General features: G+C 40.0%; 1 protein-coding gene across 7 annotated transcripts in view; it reads left to right on the forward strand.

Annotated features, from left to right (window-relative positions):
• Window positions 1–19801, forward strand: part of macf1a (microtubule actin crosslinking factor 1a) — a gene marked incomplete at its 5' end in the record, with an annotated part of 197578 nt that overhangs the window by 53127 nt on the left and 124650 nt on the right. Inside the window, one exon of one of the 7 annotated variants that reach the window (XM_083899811.1) lies at window positions 18164–18475. The exons of the other annotated variants lie outside the window; for them this stretch is intronic. Coding sequence (XP_083755937.1) covers window positions 18409–18475 — 67 coding nt within the window. Of the gene's footprint in view, window positions 1–18163; window positions 18476–19801 lie in introns of those variants that run through there. 7 annotated transcript variants of the gene reach the window in all.

A 19801-nucleotide genomic window follows, 5' to 3' on the forward strand; every position in this document is an offset into this window, starting at 1 on the left:
GTAGCATTTTTCGGTACATACTTCTGTGACTGCGTCCAAAGATAAATCAACATAATTTACCGTCTCACAGCAGGTGATTTAAGAGTATGTGGCTTTAAGGAAGTGACTTTTATTATCACCACAACACTCTCGATCTTATACACACACACACACACACATGATCTTTGTAGCTATTATGACTCTGTAACCGCAGCTCTCTCCTCTCTGCTCTGACATGGCTGTAATTACACAGGACAGAGCATGTTTTCTTCAGTGTAATTATTTTTGTCTAGTGTGTGTGTGTGTGTGTGTGTGTAGGCGGTACAAAATGCCAAGGTGAAAGCAGGAGAGGAGGCGCAGATACTGGAGGAAAATAGAGATAATGTTGAGGGAGACGGCGATGACGGAGGCTGAAGGAGGAAGTAGCTCTGCTCTGTCGCATCTTGATAAAACAGTTTTGTTTCTCCCAGACTCTCCCCTGGTCATTTGATTATTATTTTTACCGGTCATGTTAGAACCTCGTCCACCTAAAATATATAAAACAGTCAGACACAAAAGGTCACATGTATGAGTTGCTTGAAATGTGTCACAGGAATATAATAAAAATCACTATAACTGAGTGTTCCCATCATTATCTCCAGGTTTATCTAATTGCCCTTGTAACTAAGTTAAAAAATAGACATTATTAACCCTTTAACATCTAAGCCTCAACATTTTGACCATAAAAGGGCCAGAAAATATCATGCGAGTTGAGCGATTTTGCCCACTTTTCCAGAATAACTGTAAATATCTGGCAGTTATTTACAGTTTAACGCATGTTTAAATAGTGTACAGCACTGTTGTTGGGCACAAACACCAGATTTTGCGTTTTAAATTTGAAATTTGAACAGTCACCGTGCATATGGTGAGTTCACGTGTTTTGTGTGTGACGGTTGAAACTTTTTCAGAAGTAGGAGAGAAGTCTCAGTCTTTATTTAGCGAGCCTTTGTCATCACCTCTGACTTCCATTGGAAGCCGTAGAAATCCCCCTCTGAGCTGAGCTGTGACAGAAGAGCGTAAAGGTCGAGAACAACAGTGATTCAGTCAAAATGTCACTGCAGCGCTTCAGCTTCACTCCACTGTGGCACCTGTGACTTTTAGCTCAGTGTTTGCTGGTGTCTCTACAACTCCTGCTCTGACACCACTTTCATAGTCATTTTTGCTTCATATTGTTATAACTTTTCAGGTGCTTTGGTTTAATTTTGTGTTGAATGGCCATTTTTGTTATTGCAAAATGAGAGGGAAATGGTAATTTCTCTCACTGTGTGATATTTGTGCAGATCTGTGATTTATAAATGATGTTTTCCTCCGTCTGGAGAATATGATGTTTATAGATCACGGCAATATTTCATCTAAAATGGTAATTTGACACTCATTTTGGCTTTAAGAAATAATTGTGCAGGAGGCTGCGTTGCGATTTTGATAAAATGTTCGATTTCGTACAATTTACAGCAATCGTTCTTCCATAATCAAGTTAATCTGTATGGAAATATCTGTACATGAATCGATATCGAGAACTCGTGAATTGGTATTGAACACATTCAGGTGATAAGTTGTGAGATTCCAGCTGAGACTAAGTCGTCTGTGTCTCTCTGTGCAGTTAAAGGCCCTTTTGTCCACTGAACACTGATGCTTTTATCATCACTGATGTGTGATGACTCATGGCTGTGAGAGTGTAATTACAGCTCCACATTAATGCAGCGTTCACACGGTGTGACCTGAGTGTGTGAATCCATGCAGGTGTGTGTGTGTCTTTGTCTCTCTCAGTTTGTCTGTCTGTGTCAGAGTGTGATAATACAGTAATGTGATTTAGTTCATTTATTTTGGTGGTAAATTTAGACTGATTACTGTACAGCGACAGAGTCGGGTTTAATAAGACAGACTCACTTTGACTCTGTCATGTCAATGATTAATGAGGAAACCAGAGGCCGAGTCCACGACTGTTTATTTTAGACGGCGTGAATCAGAGCGAGGACCCTGCGTCCATGACGACGGCTGAAGCTCTGAAGGCCGAACAGATTTAAAGATTTAAGACATTAAATTAATTAAAATAAATATAAGATGTTTGTTTTTTTCATCCAGTTTGTGTGATGCAGTTGTTTTTAAAGTTCCTAGTTTCTATTTTTCTCACTTCACAAAGTACGACGAGGACAGAAGCGTTTTTATTTATAGCTTGGAAATAGGTTATAAAAGTATCATACAATTTAATGTGCCACCATTTCTCCTTATGTTAAAGGTTTGATTCTATTGAGTTGATTTTATCGCTTGGAGTTAGTCAGGTTAAAAAAATAAGTAGATGATGTTTTTGATTTGATATTATACTCTATTAGTCACTGGATTTCAGAGGATAATTGACATTTTTTATATTTTTCCACTTAAAAACATGCTGACCCCAAAACTATCCTAAGTCATATTTCATGAATTAGCAACATTTTATCACATTTTTGTTGCATATAACATAAAAACATAACATAATCTGTTTCCTTTGTTTATGTTAGCTTTCAGAAAATGTGCAAAAATACAGATTTGTGTATGGACAAAGGTTTCCCCTTCCGTTTACATTTAAATTTAATTAAAAAATAAATAAATAAAAATTGTGAATTATTGGTCAGTGTCATTTTGACAGGAAAACCAAATTTTAGCAAAAATGGATACAAATAAATAATACACAACATAAAAAGAGTGTATCTTTGATAATTCCACTTAGATGAGTGTGTGTCTCTCCGTCTTCTGTTACTTCCTGTCGTCCTTTGACCTCCATCAGGTCCTCGAGGCTCCACCTTGAACAGCTTCCTTGAAACGGTGGGAAACACCGTGGGAAACGTAGCGTTATCTCCTCCTTAAACCTGTGATGTTTCACACTGCGACAGATTTGAAAGAGAAAAGCTTAAAAACTCCAATGATGTCGCCTCGTCTGGAGGAAACTCAAACACGTCTGCATGTCGTGTTTGTTTTGACCCCCTCAGGTTTATTTCCAACAGAGAAGCATAGACGTTTATTTTTGGACTTTTTGAACTTGTCCACTCGTGCTGTGACGCTGAAGGGCGTCTCTGACGCTGGAAATGGAACAGAGCAGAGGGAGGAATTTCACTTCATCCTGTTTGTGTTTGTGTTAACAGCATAAGTTCATACACACGTGTGAGGGTTTGTGTGGTTTGTGGTTGTATGTAAGTGATATACTATGTGTGTATCTGTGCTCTCTCTTCCTCTTTTTTCTTCTTTCAGCCTTATCAATTGTTGTTTTCTTTCTTTTCTCTTTCTCTCTGCACCACATATGGTTTTTTATCTGGATTGACCCAGACTGAATCGGCCTTGTTGTTCTTCAATCTGTTAGTTTGCATAAGCTGCTGCTGTCTGTGTTTTAATGGAAGCTGTCTGTCTTTGTGTTACATCATTGTGTAACAAAGAAGATGCGAGTAAGCCCGTCCAAATTCATATTATATGTATTAGGGCTGAACAATTTTGCTTAAATATCTAATTTGCGATTATTTTTGCCTGAATTTGCGGTTGCGATTTCATTTGAATGACATATTTAAAATGATTAGTGTGTGATATTTGAGCAGATCTGTGAGAATATGAAGTGTGTGATCTACTCAAGCAGCTCCTGTGACAATGAAACTGACTTTTTTACGTGCAAACTAACACCTGCCTGTGAACAGTGCGCACACACACACACACACTTACAATAACAAATGCACACAGACACACGACTCTCACATCTATAAAATGTGAAGAGAAGTAGTTTTTTATTGTTAGAGGAGGCTTTTTATCACGTTTAACGAGAGATTCTCTGGACAGTTTAACCACAGAACCATTAAGACATCAGCTCACGGAGGATTTATCAGAGGGGAGGACAAATTGACCTCATTTAGATCACAAACCTGTGGACTTTTATTGACAAATTGCTTTATAAGTAGTTCTGCACTGACTAGACCAATATTTCTTTACTTTTTTATATGATGTCCTGTAATGAATTCTTATTTTTACCTTGACTAAGGGGGAAGTATTCACTCATGTCAGTTGGTACGCTTACAGGAAAACTACTTTAATGGATTTTAGTGACATTTTAATGAAGATTAAGATATTGTTAAATTTAGGTTTAGTTTGGGATGAGGTTGCAGATCCAGGATGGTTATTTATAGCTTTCCTTCATATTTTCATAAAGCAAGATCTGCACCATGCACACTTTTGTTTATTATATTAATATACGTTTATATATAGGGCATTTCCCTAGGTATGTACTTTCTCTCAGGTCATAACTACTTATATAGATTCAGTAGTACTTCGCTATCCCTTTTCTTATGTGTCTAAAAGGGCTGAAAAATGCATTATTCTCCAATAAAAATCATAATTCAAGTCAAAATGGCAAAGAAAGAAGTCATATCTTTCAGAGTATAGTTGATTTTTATGTTTTGATTTTGGTTATTTCGCAATACTATCACACAGTTCATATTAATATTACTAAATATCTGTCATTTACATATTTTAGCCACATCATTATCCTGCCTTTTATTCTAGTTTTTCCATCTGAAAACTTCCTCTTTTATTGTGGCGTTTTCACCGTCTTGTGAAACAAACATCGCTCAGTCCTGCGGGGGACAGACGATCACGTGACACGTCGATGATGTCAGGTCGAATTAAAAGCAAGGAAGCCAAATAAAAACGGCGAGAGACCAGACTGAATGTAAACTTTGACGTCATGGCGACGGGGGACAGCGCAGACGCCTCTGACGGCCTCGTAATTACTGCTTTTTCACATTCTCGGGTCAAGTGTCTTCGTGAAAGGACAGAGGATGAGACAGTGTGTGTGTGTGTGTGCGAGTGTGTGCAGGGGCGGAGGAGTGGTCGCCATGGCAACGACAACAGCTGGGGTTAAAATGGAGAGCCTGGTTACCGTGGTTATGTGTTGCCCTGTGTTTGTGTACACTCTTCACATTCTCACGTTTTGTCTTTTTTCATCGTCGTCTTCTTCATCCTCAAAACACTCATCTCCTCTTCCTCGGTTCTCACAAACACCCCGATAATATGAATTATTATCAATAATAATGTTAAATTAATTATTAATAGGGATGTGAATCTTTGGGTGCCTCACGATTCGATTCAAAATCGATTCTCGATTCAAAAATTGATACAATGCATAGTGTGTTAAGGCAAATGATGGCATCAAAACAATTGAATTTGTATAAGAAAATTAGATTTTTAAATAAACTGATTCCAATGATGTAATCACACAAAGGCAAACTTTAGACAAAGGTTAACATTTATTCATTCAAAACAAATAAAAACTTACTTACTGTACAAAATATAACTTGCATAAATAAAAGCTTAGGCTAGCTGCCTTTTTCTCCCAGAAGTTTCAAAAATAAACTGTACACAAATAACACAAACTGGTGTTTGATGTGGCATTTCAAAATTGAAATAAATAAATAATAATAAAAAATTGTTTTTTGAAGTTTATGAATCGATTCAAAATTGTGGAAGTATTAAGTAGGAAGTATTTCTGCCATTTATGTTAGCTGCTGTTAGCACGTGAGCTGAACTTGAAATATTGGGTTCATTTCAGGTAAATTGTTAAATAAACATTACATTGAGGCGCTAACTGGGTTAAAACTCTTCTTATATTGTCTGTCATTATTTCTCTCTCACTTTCTCCTCTTTTGTTCCTCTTGGACGTTGTCCTCCGTCTGTCCTGGTCTCACCCTCGTTACTGTGCACTGCTGCCTCCTCTTAACCCCGTTGTAAATAACTCTCACTCTCACTTTTTATCAATCAGCGTTTTCCGGTCACTTGACACCAATTTATCTCGGTTAAAGTACATTTTTTCTTCTCCCCTCGCGCTCATTAATCGTCCTTTTTCTCCTTTTGTTCCTCTTTCATTGCGTCACTCTGTCCTTGCTTCCGTCTACCGCTCATTAACCTGTCATTATCTAAAGCACTGAAACCAAAAGGGTTTGGGTGAAGCTTCTCTTTTCTCACGGGGTCATAAATCTGTCGCTCTCTTCCAAAGTGCACTCTTCCCTCCCTTCCTCCCTTCGTTCTCACCATTTTCCCCTCTGTGGTTCTTCTCCTCTTCCTCCTCTGTGTCTCCTGCTCAAGTGTTTTTGTGTGTTTGTTGTTGTGTGAGCAGTGATTTGACCAATGATGAGAGGTGAAAAAGCTCTCTCACACACACACACACACACATGATTGTTGACCTTTGACCCGAGGAGGCCACTGACCGGCCTATTAAAGCTCCAGAGGTCATCATCACTGTTTTCAAGCCTGATGGTGACAATCAGGAAGTGACACGGACAGGTCACAGAGGTCACCTGGCTTTTCTGTGATGTTTTTATAGTGCTTGTGTGTTGTTTTTTTTTTTTTTTTTTGGGGGGGGGGTATGTGCAAGCCCAAAAAAAATGTGTCCCATTTTCTCGGGCAAAGTAATTTAATCCTGCTCTGCAGAAATCCTGGCTGCTCTGTTCCCACTGCTGAGGCTGCATTATGAGTCTGTGGCTCACTCTGACTCCTGAAGTTCAGATGAAGTTCCTTCAGACGTTTGCTCTAAGACGGCAAGTGAAGCTCCGCTTCTTCCGAAAATGACGTTAAATATGTACTGTTTTGTATTTTCCACTAGAATGTGTCGTACAGAATCCACTGTTTATCGCGGATTATGGTTCGTTTTACGTGATTTTCCTATTCCCGTAGCAGCCTCCGTATTACAACCACTTGAGTTGAGCTCGACGCTGATTGGACAAATGCGGCAAACGCATCACTTCCACGGCAGCTCAGCTTCTCTGGGAGTCAATGGAGCAGTGGGCGGGTTACGTAGGCCGGGGCTTCTGCCTGATGATTGGGGGAACTGTTTGAAAGGTGGAGCCAGTTTTTGATTGACAGCATTGCAGAAACACAACCGCCTTTTTCTGCGTCGGTCTTGTGTGGATTTTGCGACGGAAGTCTTTGGACAAACAGCTGCTCGTTGTGCGATATAGACCATTTCTGTTTGTACATGTACACTGTAAATTAAAAACACTATTATAGCATTTCAGTTTTACATAATTAGCGTGCTTCCTTGTTCTACCTTTTAACTGACTTTCCAAAGATTAAGTGAAAGAAAATGCACAGTTGTGCGTTTTTCTGTCAACTTTTTCTGATGGAAAACTTGCCTACAGTTTCCATGATGTTAAAGAATATAAATATCTTTAAAGGACACAGTTGGAGAGAGGAAGTAAACTTCAACTCTGAGCTTGACCTTTAGTCTCCCTCCACACGGGTCAACTTCCCACATCTCACCACTTCACCCCCACATTAAGACTCTAGCAGCCCTCACGTGTGTGTGTGTGTTGTGTACTCCCTCAAGTCAACTCCACTTAATCCATCCTTGTTAAGTTTATCTGAGGGTCACACTCGTCTGTCCTCTCCTGTTTCATCCTCCTCCTCCTCTTCTGTCCTCTAATCTCTTAATGGCATCCCATGGTATCACTGTCTGTGTGTGTCCGTGTGTGTGTCCGTGTCCATCTGTCTGTGTCCGTCCCTTCAGAGCAGGTGTAACGGTCCGTGCAGTTTCCCCCTGTCAAAACATGACTTACTTAAACTGGCAGTGAAGAGCTCGTCAGTAGAAAACAGTGGACACAGACATTTATATTTATAAAATGGTATTTGTACATGTTGGTGTCATGTCTGAATACTTGTGGCCACGTTTTTGTCTCCTGAAGTAAACATGTCCGGTCATGTATGATGAAACCTGATAATACTGTATTTCTGAAGGAACAACATTTAAAGGAAAACTAGTTTAGTTTAGTTTATCAGCCTGATTTGGTGATAGAGTCATGGAAGATATTAGTTATAATGGATCTGCACATTTGTTATAATTGATTGACGTGTTTTAAAAAAAAAAAAATACAAACACGTTTCTTTGTTTTTAAGTATTAAAATGTGTATTTTTGCCCGTTTTTAAAAGAAAAGAAAACATTTTTAAGCTAAAAAATATGTAAAGTTCATCATGACACCAACTCCATTTGTCTGGAGAAAGATAAACTTGTGTTTAGTGTGTAAATATTTTACAGTTTGGGCTTTAATTATTTGCCACAGGTTGGCAGACGGTGTTTTGGTTTGTCTGTGTAAGAAAGACGGTGCTTGAACACTGAAAGAGACTGAAAGAGTCTTGTTTTTCCACTAATGATCACATAGTTTACATTTCTTTGTTTCCTTAATTGTGCACACTGAGTCTTTAATAACTCGTCGACAGTTGGAGACTCGAGTCCAGACACAATTAACCTCAGTTTACAGTTGAAGTGGAACCAGGAGTCAAACTGTTTCTGACTTTTTTTTTCTTCAGCTGAAATAGGAACAAAATCTGTAGCTGTGGAGAACAACTGAGAGTCCCTCTGCTCTGTATCTAAACCCAGATCGCCCCCTAACTGTGAAGTGTGGTACAGCAGCGAGACCGAGTTTGACTCCTAATGTTTGGATGCATTTCAAAGATGCTCTAACTTCCTCTGCAGTCTCTTTTATCAACTGATTGTAATTTTTACTGCACAGCTCACTGCACAGCCTGGTGCTCCACTCACTGAGCAGCTCCAGAATTGCAGGTTTATGTTTCCAGACAGGAAGTGTTTTATCCAGTGGAGAGGTCAGAGGTCACGCAGCTGTGCGGGCACAGCGTCAGTGTCTGACAGTCAGTGTTGAAGTGTCATGGTCACAGCATGTGCAGCTCAGAATAGATGTTTTCCTCACACAATAATAATAAGAGCAGCGAGTTAAATTGTCTGTTATTGTCTCACAGTCGCTTAACGATTATTGAGGCATCAGGTTTGTCGGGAAGAACATTTTACCTCATAATGACTTATAGATTATATGAAAACTGATCTCTGTCGTGCCAGGAAAAGGATAATGAACCGTTATTGTGCCAGAATATTACATATATCGTTTTATATCAAGAACAATGTCTTGATTTAATGTGAAAATGTCACGTTTTTATTTAGTTTTTATTTTTCTCGCATGGCTGCAATAACCACACATTGATCATTTATCGTTTTTGTGCTGAAACAGAGCTTAGTGTTGAGACTGTGAAAAAACAGACTGTGAGAGGAAATAAACGGATAGGGAGAGAGGAAGGAGACGGCAATAAAACAATGCTCCGAGGATGTGGAAGTTCGGGGTCAGAGGATTCATCACTCTGATGTGTCCTTTTCCTCACCCTCCTCCTTCTCCTCTTCCCTCTGCTCATCCTCTCCCCTCCTTTTCATCAGCACCAACTGTCTGTTCTTCCTGTTTTTCTGTTTCCTGCTGCAGCTGCATCGTCCTGACGTAGCTGCAGCGCCGCGTTCACGTCACATTTTATTCATAACATCTCATTAATTAACTCTTCTGCAAGCATTACTCTCATCGCCCACAGGATTTGGCTCACGTATTTCGTATTTCTACATAACTCCTAGACTGTTTGTGTCAAGAAAGTAGAGAAATAGAGCTTTGCTCCCATGTTCTTGTCATTTCGCATTTGTGATGTCAGCTTCTCAGTGCCCTAATCCCTGTCTCAGAATGACTTGAAATTCACCATCACAATAGTCAGCATCACCCTGAACAAGGATGCATTGAAAATATTTGCAAACCTCTTAAGAAATAATTTTTATGAATTTTTGAAATTCCGAAAATGATCCTTTTGCCCTGATGCACTAAAACATTGAGCTGACTTTCTTCTCAAAAACAAAAAGTATCTCGGAATGACTTGAAATTCACCATCATAATAGTCGGCATCACCCTGAACAAGGATGCATTGAAAATATTTGCAAACCTGATAAGAAATAATTTTAATGAATTTTTGAAATTCAGGAAATGAGCCATTTGCCCTACAGCCATAAAATCAAAATAAATCCAGCTGGGCCTGATTATCATGATGGTCAAAAGAGGGTTAAAGCTGAAAAAGGCAACTTTTTTTCATTCATTTATCGCAGTGATTATTGATACTGAATAATATCTGAGCACAGCGTCCAGGTCAGTTTGTCCTACAGTCTTATTCCCACATACTGAAACAGTAGTTCATGTCACCGACTGCAGAAACGTTTGTTTGTTACAGTAGACGCTGCAGACACACAGCTGCTGCTGTTGTGTATGAAATTACAGCAGCTATTTCTGCTCCTCGTCTTCCACATGAACATATTTATTTATTTATTCTGATGTGACGGCCTGCACTTTACAGCAGCAGCAGCAGCGTTTGTGAGTCACCTTTATGACCTTGATGGTGTCCAGTTATCTATGGAAATGATGCTGACTGGGAGACGTGAGCTGATACTGGCAGTATACTGCTTTTATGGTTCTTGTATTGAGTTTTAATGGTTCATATTATGTTAGCATTGTGAAAGCAGACACTGTTGTGAGTCTGTGTGACTGTATTTGGGTCTCTGATAGAACTCTGAAAAGACTTATTCACTCAACAGTCAATGCAACAAACAGTAAACCTTTATTTATTCACATTTTCACGATTATGCATGGGGGTAAAAAAGAAATATGACCCTGAACGGGAACACAGAAGGCTTTGATATATTAAATACATGTTTTTTGTATGCTTGAGGCAGATATGTTGGTGAACTGAGATAAAGATAAATGTGAATAATGCAATTGAAATAGATAACGCTGAGAAATCATTGTAGAAAATGACAATAATGAGTTAAAGCCACAGATAAACAACAACAGCTACTTTTACCGTTTATTTTCTATTGTGAGGTTGCGATTTCTTATCTTCTTTTAGTTGACCTGGACTTTATCCCCAATTTTTTTACTTAACAGCAGTGAATAGAGAAGTGCATTTTCTTTCACTGAATTTTTAATGAATAACACTGCAGTTTCCCACACTCCTCTGTCCTTTTATCCCTCCATCTTTCTTCTTCTTCAGTTTCCCTCCTGTGTTGTCAGCTCATACTGTAGTCTGACGTCAAACCCGCACACTTTGTTGTATCTGTGTGTGTGTGTGTGTGTGTGTGTGTGTGTGTGTGTGTGTGTGTGTGGTGAGTATTCCCCTGACCTCTTGACCCTGACCTTGAGACACGTAACAGACACACGACTGATTCACTGAGTCACTTGAAAAAGTGTTATATATTATTAATATCTTGTAAAACAATTTTAGTTATTTAATAATTAGTAATTAAAGGAAACTACTAAAAGTAGTTGAATGACTCGACACACCCACATACATGTGTGGGTCTCTTCTGCCCCACAGTGGTGGTACTATAACACACTCTTGTATTGATGAGTTTGTCTCCTCTCTTATCCATGTTTAAAATGTTCAAATTATTAAATGTAGGAGATAAAATATTTGATGCCAGGGATAATTTGATTTGCTGTCCTCACACAAAGACATTTTAATACTTTATATAGTTTAAAGAAACGGAAAGTCCTCCAGAGGTCACTCACTTATGCCAGGGAGGACTCTGGGTAATGTAGGAGAAAGTCCCAGCAGAGAGATGAGGATCAGGAAATGACTAAATAACACTGTTGTGTCAGAATGTCCACAGAGACACACAAGGACTTGATCAGCTACAACGTACATTAAAATATTGATTGAATTATTTGTAAATGTGCGCATCATGGTGTAAATGAAAACGTGAGTCATGACGGTCGGCAACTGAAGTTTGGCGCTGATATATTTTTATAATTGTATTTCTCCCCCCATGACTGCTGTGAAATGTCAGCTGATTGGCTGTGGCTGTGTAGTGTTTTTGTCTGGAGGTTGCCAAGGCTACACACACACACACACACACACGATTCTTTGCAAGGTGAGAGTAATTTGAAGACCCCCTGCTTTCCAGACTGGCCTGACTAATGCTGAATCATGCCACACACACACACTGACAAGGTCAGTGTTTATGACGGAGAAAGGGTCCTAAAGACATACATGTATGATATCAACTGAAACACACGCACGCACATAAAAGAGGAATAAAAGTAATAACAACATGGACATACATCATATAAAAACACAAATTCAATTAAAAACAGTATCAATGTCACTTTGAAACCCAACGCTGCAGAGAAAGTGAGTAAAGTACACTTATATAAAGTAGTTGCACACACACTCGCTCGCTCACGTTGCTTTAATTGTCCTTAGCCTGCGTCATTCAAAGATAGCTGTGAATAAATATCTCAGTCAGGATGTGTTGCTCTCTCATGGCAACAGAGGCAAACACAACATCCACAATCTGCTGTCGACATGTGCACACAAAACAAATACCTTATAATATCATATATATGTACATAATGTTAGGATATTTATCATTTATTTACCCTTGAAACACAGATGTCATTTTTAAAGTCACACAAAGTAGGATCTGCACTCCCCCTACAGTTTGTAAACGGTATTGTTTTGGTTATACACTATATACATGTATGGTGGGACATTTGAAATCCCACACAGAGCTGAACAAATGCGATATGATTTGCAATATCAGAGGGAATGGTCATTTTTACACCATTCAGTCTGTAGAATGAAAGACGTGCATTAATCTGGACAATTCATCATTTCGATGAAATGTCCACACAAAAAGAAATTTCTTCCAAGCAATTTACGGAAAGAATTTGAACGAAGAGAAAGTTTTTAGTCTATTTCTAATCTCAATTTGTTCCATAAACACAATGAACTACAATGTTTTAAAGTCATTAAAATTCATATCTTTAACAAATATAACATAATTTAGCCTCATTCCGGTTATATTTCCATGTTTAGTTTAGTTTTTCTTCTCTTTTGTTGTATAAAGAAATGTAAGTTTTGTGTACTGTGCACCTACGTACAGTGAAAGAGGGGCAGATATTCATTATGTATATTTTTGGTATCGTTATTGTAGTTGTTTATAGCTGTTCTTCAGGAGAAAGCAGAATGTTTTTGTTTAAAAGTGGAGTTATGAGTTATCCGTTCATTAATGTATACATAGATCTAGAAACACACACACACACACAGGAAGATGAATGTGTGTGTATCTCCCCTGTGGTTTCCTTCAGAGAGAGAGAGAGAGAGTGACACAACCACACACACACTCTTTGAATTCAGCAGTTTTCTAACGGTGAACTGAGCAACGGCTTCAGTCTGGTGGCTTGTTTCAGGGGAATGGAATTCACAGTTGCAGTGTCAGAGAGAGAGAGAGAGGCAGGGCGTCTGAATGGAGAGAAGGACTCAGAAGTTTGAGCTGCAGTCTTTCTGTGTTAGAAGAAGACCAGAGATGCTGCTCTCGTTCATCTGAGCGTTGTATTTTCTTGTTCGGTGGACGCTGAGAACGTTGATGTTGTTTTTTGTTGATGGGACGATGATGGACATCCTGACAGACCCTGCAGTTATCGCTCCCATCCTTGTGGTGACTTTTCACTTCCTGACAGCAGCCGGGTTTTGGTTTTACTGTCGCCGCCAACGACGACACGCGCCCGCTTTTCAAGAAGGTAAAAATCCCTACGATGTTTGAGGAGCTGGAGGAGGACGACATGAGCTACGCATTCGTCCTCCTCGTTTTCCTGTGTCTCTATCTCTTCTGACAGTAGCTCCACGTACTTCCTGTTTAGACTCCACCCCTTTCTGTGGTGTAATTTATTTCAATATACACTTTAATTGTTTTTTTGCATGCATTTAGTGTTTAAATCAGCTTCTTCTGCTTGTGCAACAGTTACTGTGAACCTCTGCAAATCTGAGTCTCAGCGGAATGTAAATCTGCTGTAAAGAGCATGAAGCTTTCTCCTGTTTCCTCCCCTGTTACTGTAGTTTTTTTAATATATATATTTTCATGTCCTGTTTCAGGACTCTATTGTTGCATCTCATTTGCCTCGGCTCTGCTGTGACTCACTGATGAATCTTCCATATTTGGCTCTTTGTAGAGAGACGCTGTGTTAGATTACACAGACTTTTGAGTCATGTACGTTCAACCCTACAGTGTGTGTGTGTCTTTGTCTTTGTTACTTCTTAAGTACCTTTTCTGGCATAAACATAAACCTTGTCAGGACCAGTACTCGTCCTCATTTTGGAGACCAAAAGTTTGGTTTAGAGCTAAGATTTGAGTTGTGGTTCACTGGTCATGGTTGAAGATAGAGATAATGCTTTGTTCAGGTTGTCCAAAATGAGTGGATGTCAATGCAGCGTCCTAAGAAGAATAGCTTTGCAAAACTGTGTGTGTGTGTGTGTGTACTTGTATTTATACTTTGTGAAGTCCAAAAACATACAAACCAGTCTTTGTGAGTACATTCTGGGGCTTTTTCAGGGTTAAAGCCTGGTTTTAAGGTAAGGGATCGGCACTTTGTTTAGATTAAGTATAAATAATAGGATCAAAACAACAACATGTGTACAAACAACTAAAATAAAGACTTTTATGTCAATCTCTGCATTGTGGAATATGTAGAGGTGATGGAAAACAATAAATTACCATGAGAAGTTAAGTCTTATTACACACACTTATTACACTTATTCCAAATATATGAAAAATAAAATAATATACATACATAAACTTATGAAATGTTTAATACTTTGCTCAATTTGTAAATTGAATGTACTCATTTTAAATGTAAGACTCTTCAGATCTTTAGGAATTCTAAATTCCTAAAGATCTTCTACACAGTAATTCTTCTCCACATAAACAGGAAACCATATCTTTCAATCATTTCTTTGAAGCATGGAGGAGAGTTAGACATCATGTCTGTGATGTGTCCTCACTAAGCTATAAAAACACATTTGTTTGTGTGTGTTTATGACTTAATTCTCATACAGTAAAGAAGGAGCTGCTGTGTGTCCACTAAGCTGCTCAGTCCAGCCACATAACATCACGTTTATGAAGTATTATATTAAGCTTTAGTGACCGTTACTATGTATTTACGCCCTCGTACAAATATCTAGTTCCTAACTGTGACTGTGTTTATTATGATTTGATATATACATGATGTTTTATTCTGACCCTCATGTCTGGAGCTGTCGCTGCTGCTGTTCCACGTTAGTCACCATGGGTGTAGATGTTCCTGTTGAGTTCAGGACACGTGTCTTTTAACACATCAGCATCACTGACTGTGATTCAACAGGCAGAGAAATATCAGGCAGGACTGAACAGAGCGAGCAGATCAATGAGATTGATCGGTCGCGAGGGAGCGGTGGATGTAACACAGACAGACGTTTAAAAACACAGACTATCGAGCAGAAAAAACAATAAAGACTAACTCGGATCAGGTCAAAACGTGGGAAAAAATCAAAACAAACGTCTTAAATATCAATTCACACCAATTCTATAGTGTAGAGTTCACTAAATCTCCATATGAACTAGGACATTCTTGTGATATAGCACTATATAACTGTACAAGTATGAAATATAAGGGATAAAACACAAAGTAGATGAATATAAGATTGCAGTAGTCTTTAAAAAGTGATAAAATATTAGAGTAAAATGTATAAAAGTATATCAAATGTAATAACAAACATGTGCTACGTTTGTGCAAGGTGATATTTTACGTCAGTGTGTGTTTTATGTCGGTGTCGCTTTCTTCAGGGCTTTTTTAAAAAAACACTCGGTTGTTTCCCCTTAGATTAAAATTCCTGCTCATTTACCTGCGGTGGATTAAAACAGTCAAAAGTGGGCGTGTCTCTTTCATAACGACTCTACAGTGTTTTCAGAGATGTGTCACACTCTCACAGTGTGAGTGATTTTCAGACCAGGATTTTACTCAAATGCCAAACTCTTACACTTTCATATTTACTCTGTGTTTGGACTTGGTCTCTATGAGCAACCTCCATGCCGTGTGTGTGTGTGTTTTTGTGGCTATAATGTGTGACCTTATTTCTTGTCGTGACAGGAAACAGAGCCACGGTGGTAGACCAAGCACAGTGTGTGTGTGTGTGTGTATGTGTGTGTACATGATGTGGTTAAAGCATGTAAATGCTGATGGTTCACACTTAAACACCTTTGTAAAAACCTGATTCTCAACAGGTTTTACCTGATATCGTTTCACACGTCGTTCATCGTTTTTGTCTCCTTTTGTCTCTACTCAGTAAAAGTCACATTGCTGATGTGAAAATCTACTTAGAATGCTTTTCGCTCACATTTTCTTTATGCATTTGTTTTTATCCGTTCATGGAAGTTATTTAAAACATATTGAAGTATAATTATTCAAACATATTTGCTGAAATATTAAATCTTTAAAGATGATGATGATTAAAAAAATACTTTAAAAAGCATCAATTATAGTATTTTTTATTGTTCACTTATTGTAACATTGTCATTATTGGTTCACTGAAGTTAAATATTTAAATGCTTAGCAGATTATCTACATATTAGGTGCTTGTTTGTAGCTGCATTTAAAACCTTCCACAGTGTCTAATGACTCTAATTTATTTCTGATATCATCTCTATCTTTAGATGTGGCTCAGGAACTAAATCTCTTTGGGTTTGACCTGTTTTAGTGCGAGTGTGATGTTGTGTTTTTGATCAGCCGGAAACCTTCGCTCTACTTTAATCTGATGCAGTTGTCTGTTGTATTTAATCCATCGGGTGTGTGATTGAGTCTGATTTTAATCTGATTAACTGGTTGCCTGTAGCTTCCTGGTCAGCTGGATCATGTCTTTCTGGGTTTGTCCTCCTTCTCTACAACAAAATCTTGTCATGCCGTGATCAGAGCAGTGAGAGAAACATGGGATCAGAAGCTGAAGGAGTGGAAGAAAGAAATGAAAAGAGAAAAAAAGGGGATGGAGGCTGGTGCCAGGCTGCGAGTGACACCAGAGCGTGGGATTAGGAGCCTGACACTGAAAAAGAAAGAGAAAGTGAAACAGAGGGAAGAAGAGGAGACACAGAGAAGCATCCTACCCACTTTTAATTGTAATTGAATCACTCGAGGAGGAAACCAGAACACCGGAAGACTGGGCAGAAGAAGAGGAGGAGAGAGATGGAGATTAGCAATGATAACAGGAAAGAAGGAGGGAGCGAGGGATTAGCAGCACATGCTGCTGCCCGGTGTTACAGACTGTCCGTAAGCTCCGTCTGCTATTTTTAGTGTCGTCTAAATGCTCCGTTTAGAAAAGTGAAGAAACGAGAGGTGTGGGAAAGACAGAAGAGAGGAAAGAAGAAGAAGATCTGAGAGAAAGAAGGAGGAAAACGAAGGAGTGACGACGCCGGCCGTGGAGGAAACTGACGACGAGAAGAGGAAGAGGAGGAGCTCCGGTGTTTGTGTGACACCTGCTTCAACATTCTAGCTGCTGTTGCCATGACAACCGCTGCTCCGACTGGACTTCTGGTCACATGACTTCCCCAGGATGGTTTGACTCTGCGAAGTTTGCTGTTTTTGTTTGCATGACGGAGCAGAAACTCTGGTCTTTGTCTTCAAAGCTTTTCTGTGAGACGGAAACGAGTGATTTGTTCTTCACTGACTGAGATTTTTTGTCATCGTCTCCATCACACACAGAGGACACAGAGGACACAGTAATAAAATGAAGGACTCTGCTGAGTGTATTTTCCCCCCGTCGGTATTAAATTAACTTGAGTCCACCAGGCTGAAGTCCGTCTGATTCCATGAGACGGAAGTTTCTCTTCAGGAAAACACACATGAGAGCAGGACACGTCCCTGCTGCTGCTGCTGCTGCTGCGTCCTGGTTTTTGTCATCTTGAACAAGTAGAACTAAGCACATATTTGCATGACATCAAACTTTATTTGTGGAAACGTTTGGGTGTGTGTGTGTGTGTGTGTGTGTGTGTGTGTGTGCTTTTGCGTCATCTGAAGAAGACTCTAGTGGATTGCATCATCACAAACGGACATGACCTGGATCTGATCAGAATACTTCCTCTTCTTTCTGCTCTGTGATGAAAAAACTGCTTTAAACTTCATCCTACATCAACTTGAGCACTGAAAAAGGACACAGATGGATGCTTGAATTCATCAGAGAGGGGAGATAAACGTTGCTGCAGCTCTGCAGAGGCCTGGAAAACCCTGAGAACAGAGAGACAGCGCCACTGGCTGGTGACTCAGAGGCGGTGGAGGTGAGGGAGCAAACAGAAGAGGAGGAGGGAGGGAGGGCTGTCTGTTTTTAGACAGAAAGTAGGAGGAGCTGCCTCTGACTCTGACACACACGTGTGTGTTTGTGTGTGTGTGAGACAGAGCTACAGGGAAAGAGTGTGAGGGACAGAGAGAAGACATGGCCGCGACCGAGGAACGAATGAATCACAGCAGACACTGAACACACAGAAGAAGAAGAAGAGACTCCTCAGACGTGGACGTACCTGCCGGCTTCTTTTTTAACCCTCACACTCATTCACTCACTCACTCTGCAACGTTCACTTCTGGATACGTGGAGGCAACAGCAGCAGCAGCTTCACTTCTATAATTATCTGACTTGGATTATGCACCGTCAACAGTAGACGCATGACGTTGTGATCGCAGCAGGAGACAGGAGGTGAAGACGGGAGGAGGTGGACAATGTGGCCCGACTACAGGGACGAGTGTCACCTCAACGCTCACCTGTACTCGCTCATGTGCTGTGCAGGTCAGTGTGTGTCAGTGTGTGTGTGAGAGAGAGAGAATGTCCACAGAGTGCAGAGACATGTGGACACAGTCCTGATGTGGACTTGCTGCCATGTGAGAGTTTGAAAGTGGAAGTTGACAGACGTCACCAGCAGCCGGGCTGCTATTGGAAGTCAACAGCTGTCAATCACACTGGTGTGTGTCCACTCACATGTGCAGCACTTTAGTGTACATTGTTGTCGAAATGGAAATATCATTTATAAAATTGGCATCATTTTTTATTGAGGCAGAGCTGAAACTAGTGATTTAGACCATTAACTAGTGAGGAAAATGTTCCCTGACGTTATAAATCAAGTGAGCAGCAGATTTGGCTGCTGCTTCTATGTCCGTCCACTTCCAGTCTGTGGTCACGCTCGTTGTTTACGTGTTGTCCGGTGACCGCCGCACAAAATGTGGTCTCCATTAATCATTGTTGGCATCAGGGGGTCAAAGAGCGACACATGAGTGTGTGTGTGTGTGTGTTATTGTTGTGTTAGGACAGCGTGGAGAGGGGTGTGTGTCCTCGTCTGTAGATGAATGAGAGTCTTTCTGTGGCTGTCACACACACACACACACACACACACACACACACACACACACACACACACACACACACACACACACCTCGTCGTCTCCTCTTGTGGTCTCACAGAAAACATTACATCCTAGATTACGGTGATAAATCCCTCACAGATTACATGAGTGTGTGTGAGTGTCTTTCCTCTGGGCTAACGAGCTCAGCCTCCCCGGCAGGTTTCTTGAAGCACTAAGGAAAAGGCGTGTGTTTCAGTTTCAGTGTCAGTGGTGAAACTATTTTGCAACCCAGTGTTGAAATATGGGTTGTGGGCCTCGGGGGCTCGGCCTCTGTGTAAACTCCTCACTGTTTCACGCTCTCTAAGTGTGTGTGTGTGTGTGTGAGTGTGTGTGTGTGTGTGTGTGTGTGTGTGTGTTCTGTTGCAATTTAATGTGGAGTGTGTCCAGGTGATATATTTGACCTGTTGACCTGAGTTAGTGTCTCTGTGGAAATGTGTGTGTGTGTAGTCATGGGTGTGTATGAGAAAGAGAGAGATAACAAGTATTTTCAAAGAGGAAGTGATACCCTCTGTGTCTCCCTCGTGGCTTCACCATGACTGCAGATAAACAAGTGTCGTACTCACCTGCAGCATGAGGCGCTCTCTGATTGGCCGAAGCTGAATCTGGAGGGAAAGAAAAATCTCACTTTGCTCTTAGGTCTTAGTTTGAGAAACAACTTTATCTTATCTGGGTTCTGTTCTATACTGACACCTGACCTGCACATGTGTGAACATTA

The sequence above is a fragment of the Microchirus variegatus genome, assembly GCF_963457635.1.
Source record: "Microchirus variegatus genome assembly, chromosome: 13".
NCBI classification, from domain to species: Eukaryota; Metazoa; Chordata; class Actinopteri; order Pleuronectiformes; family Soleidae; genus Microchirus; species Microchirus variegatus.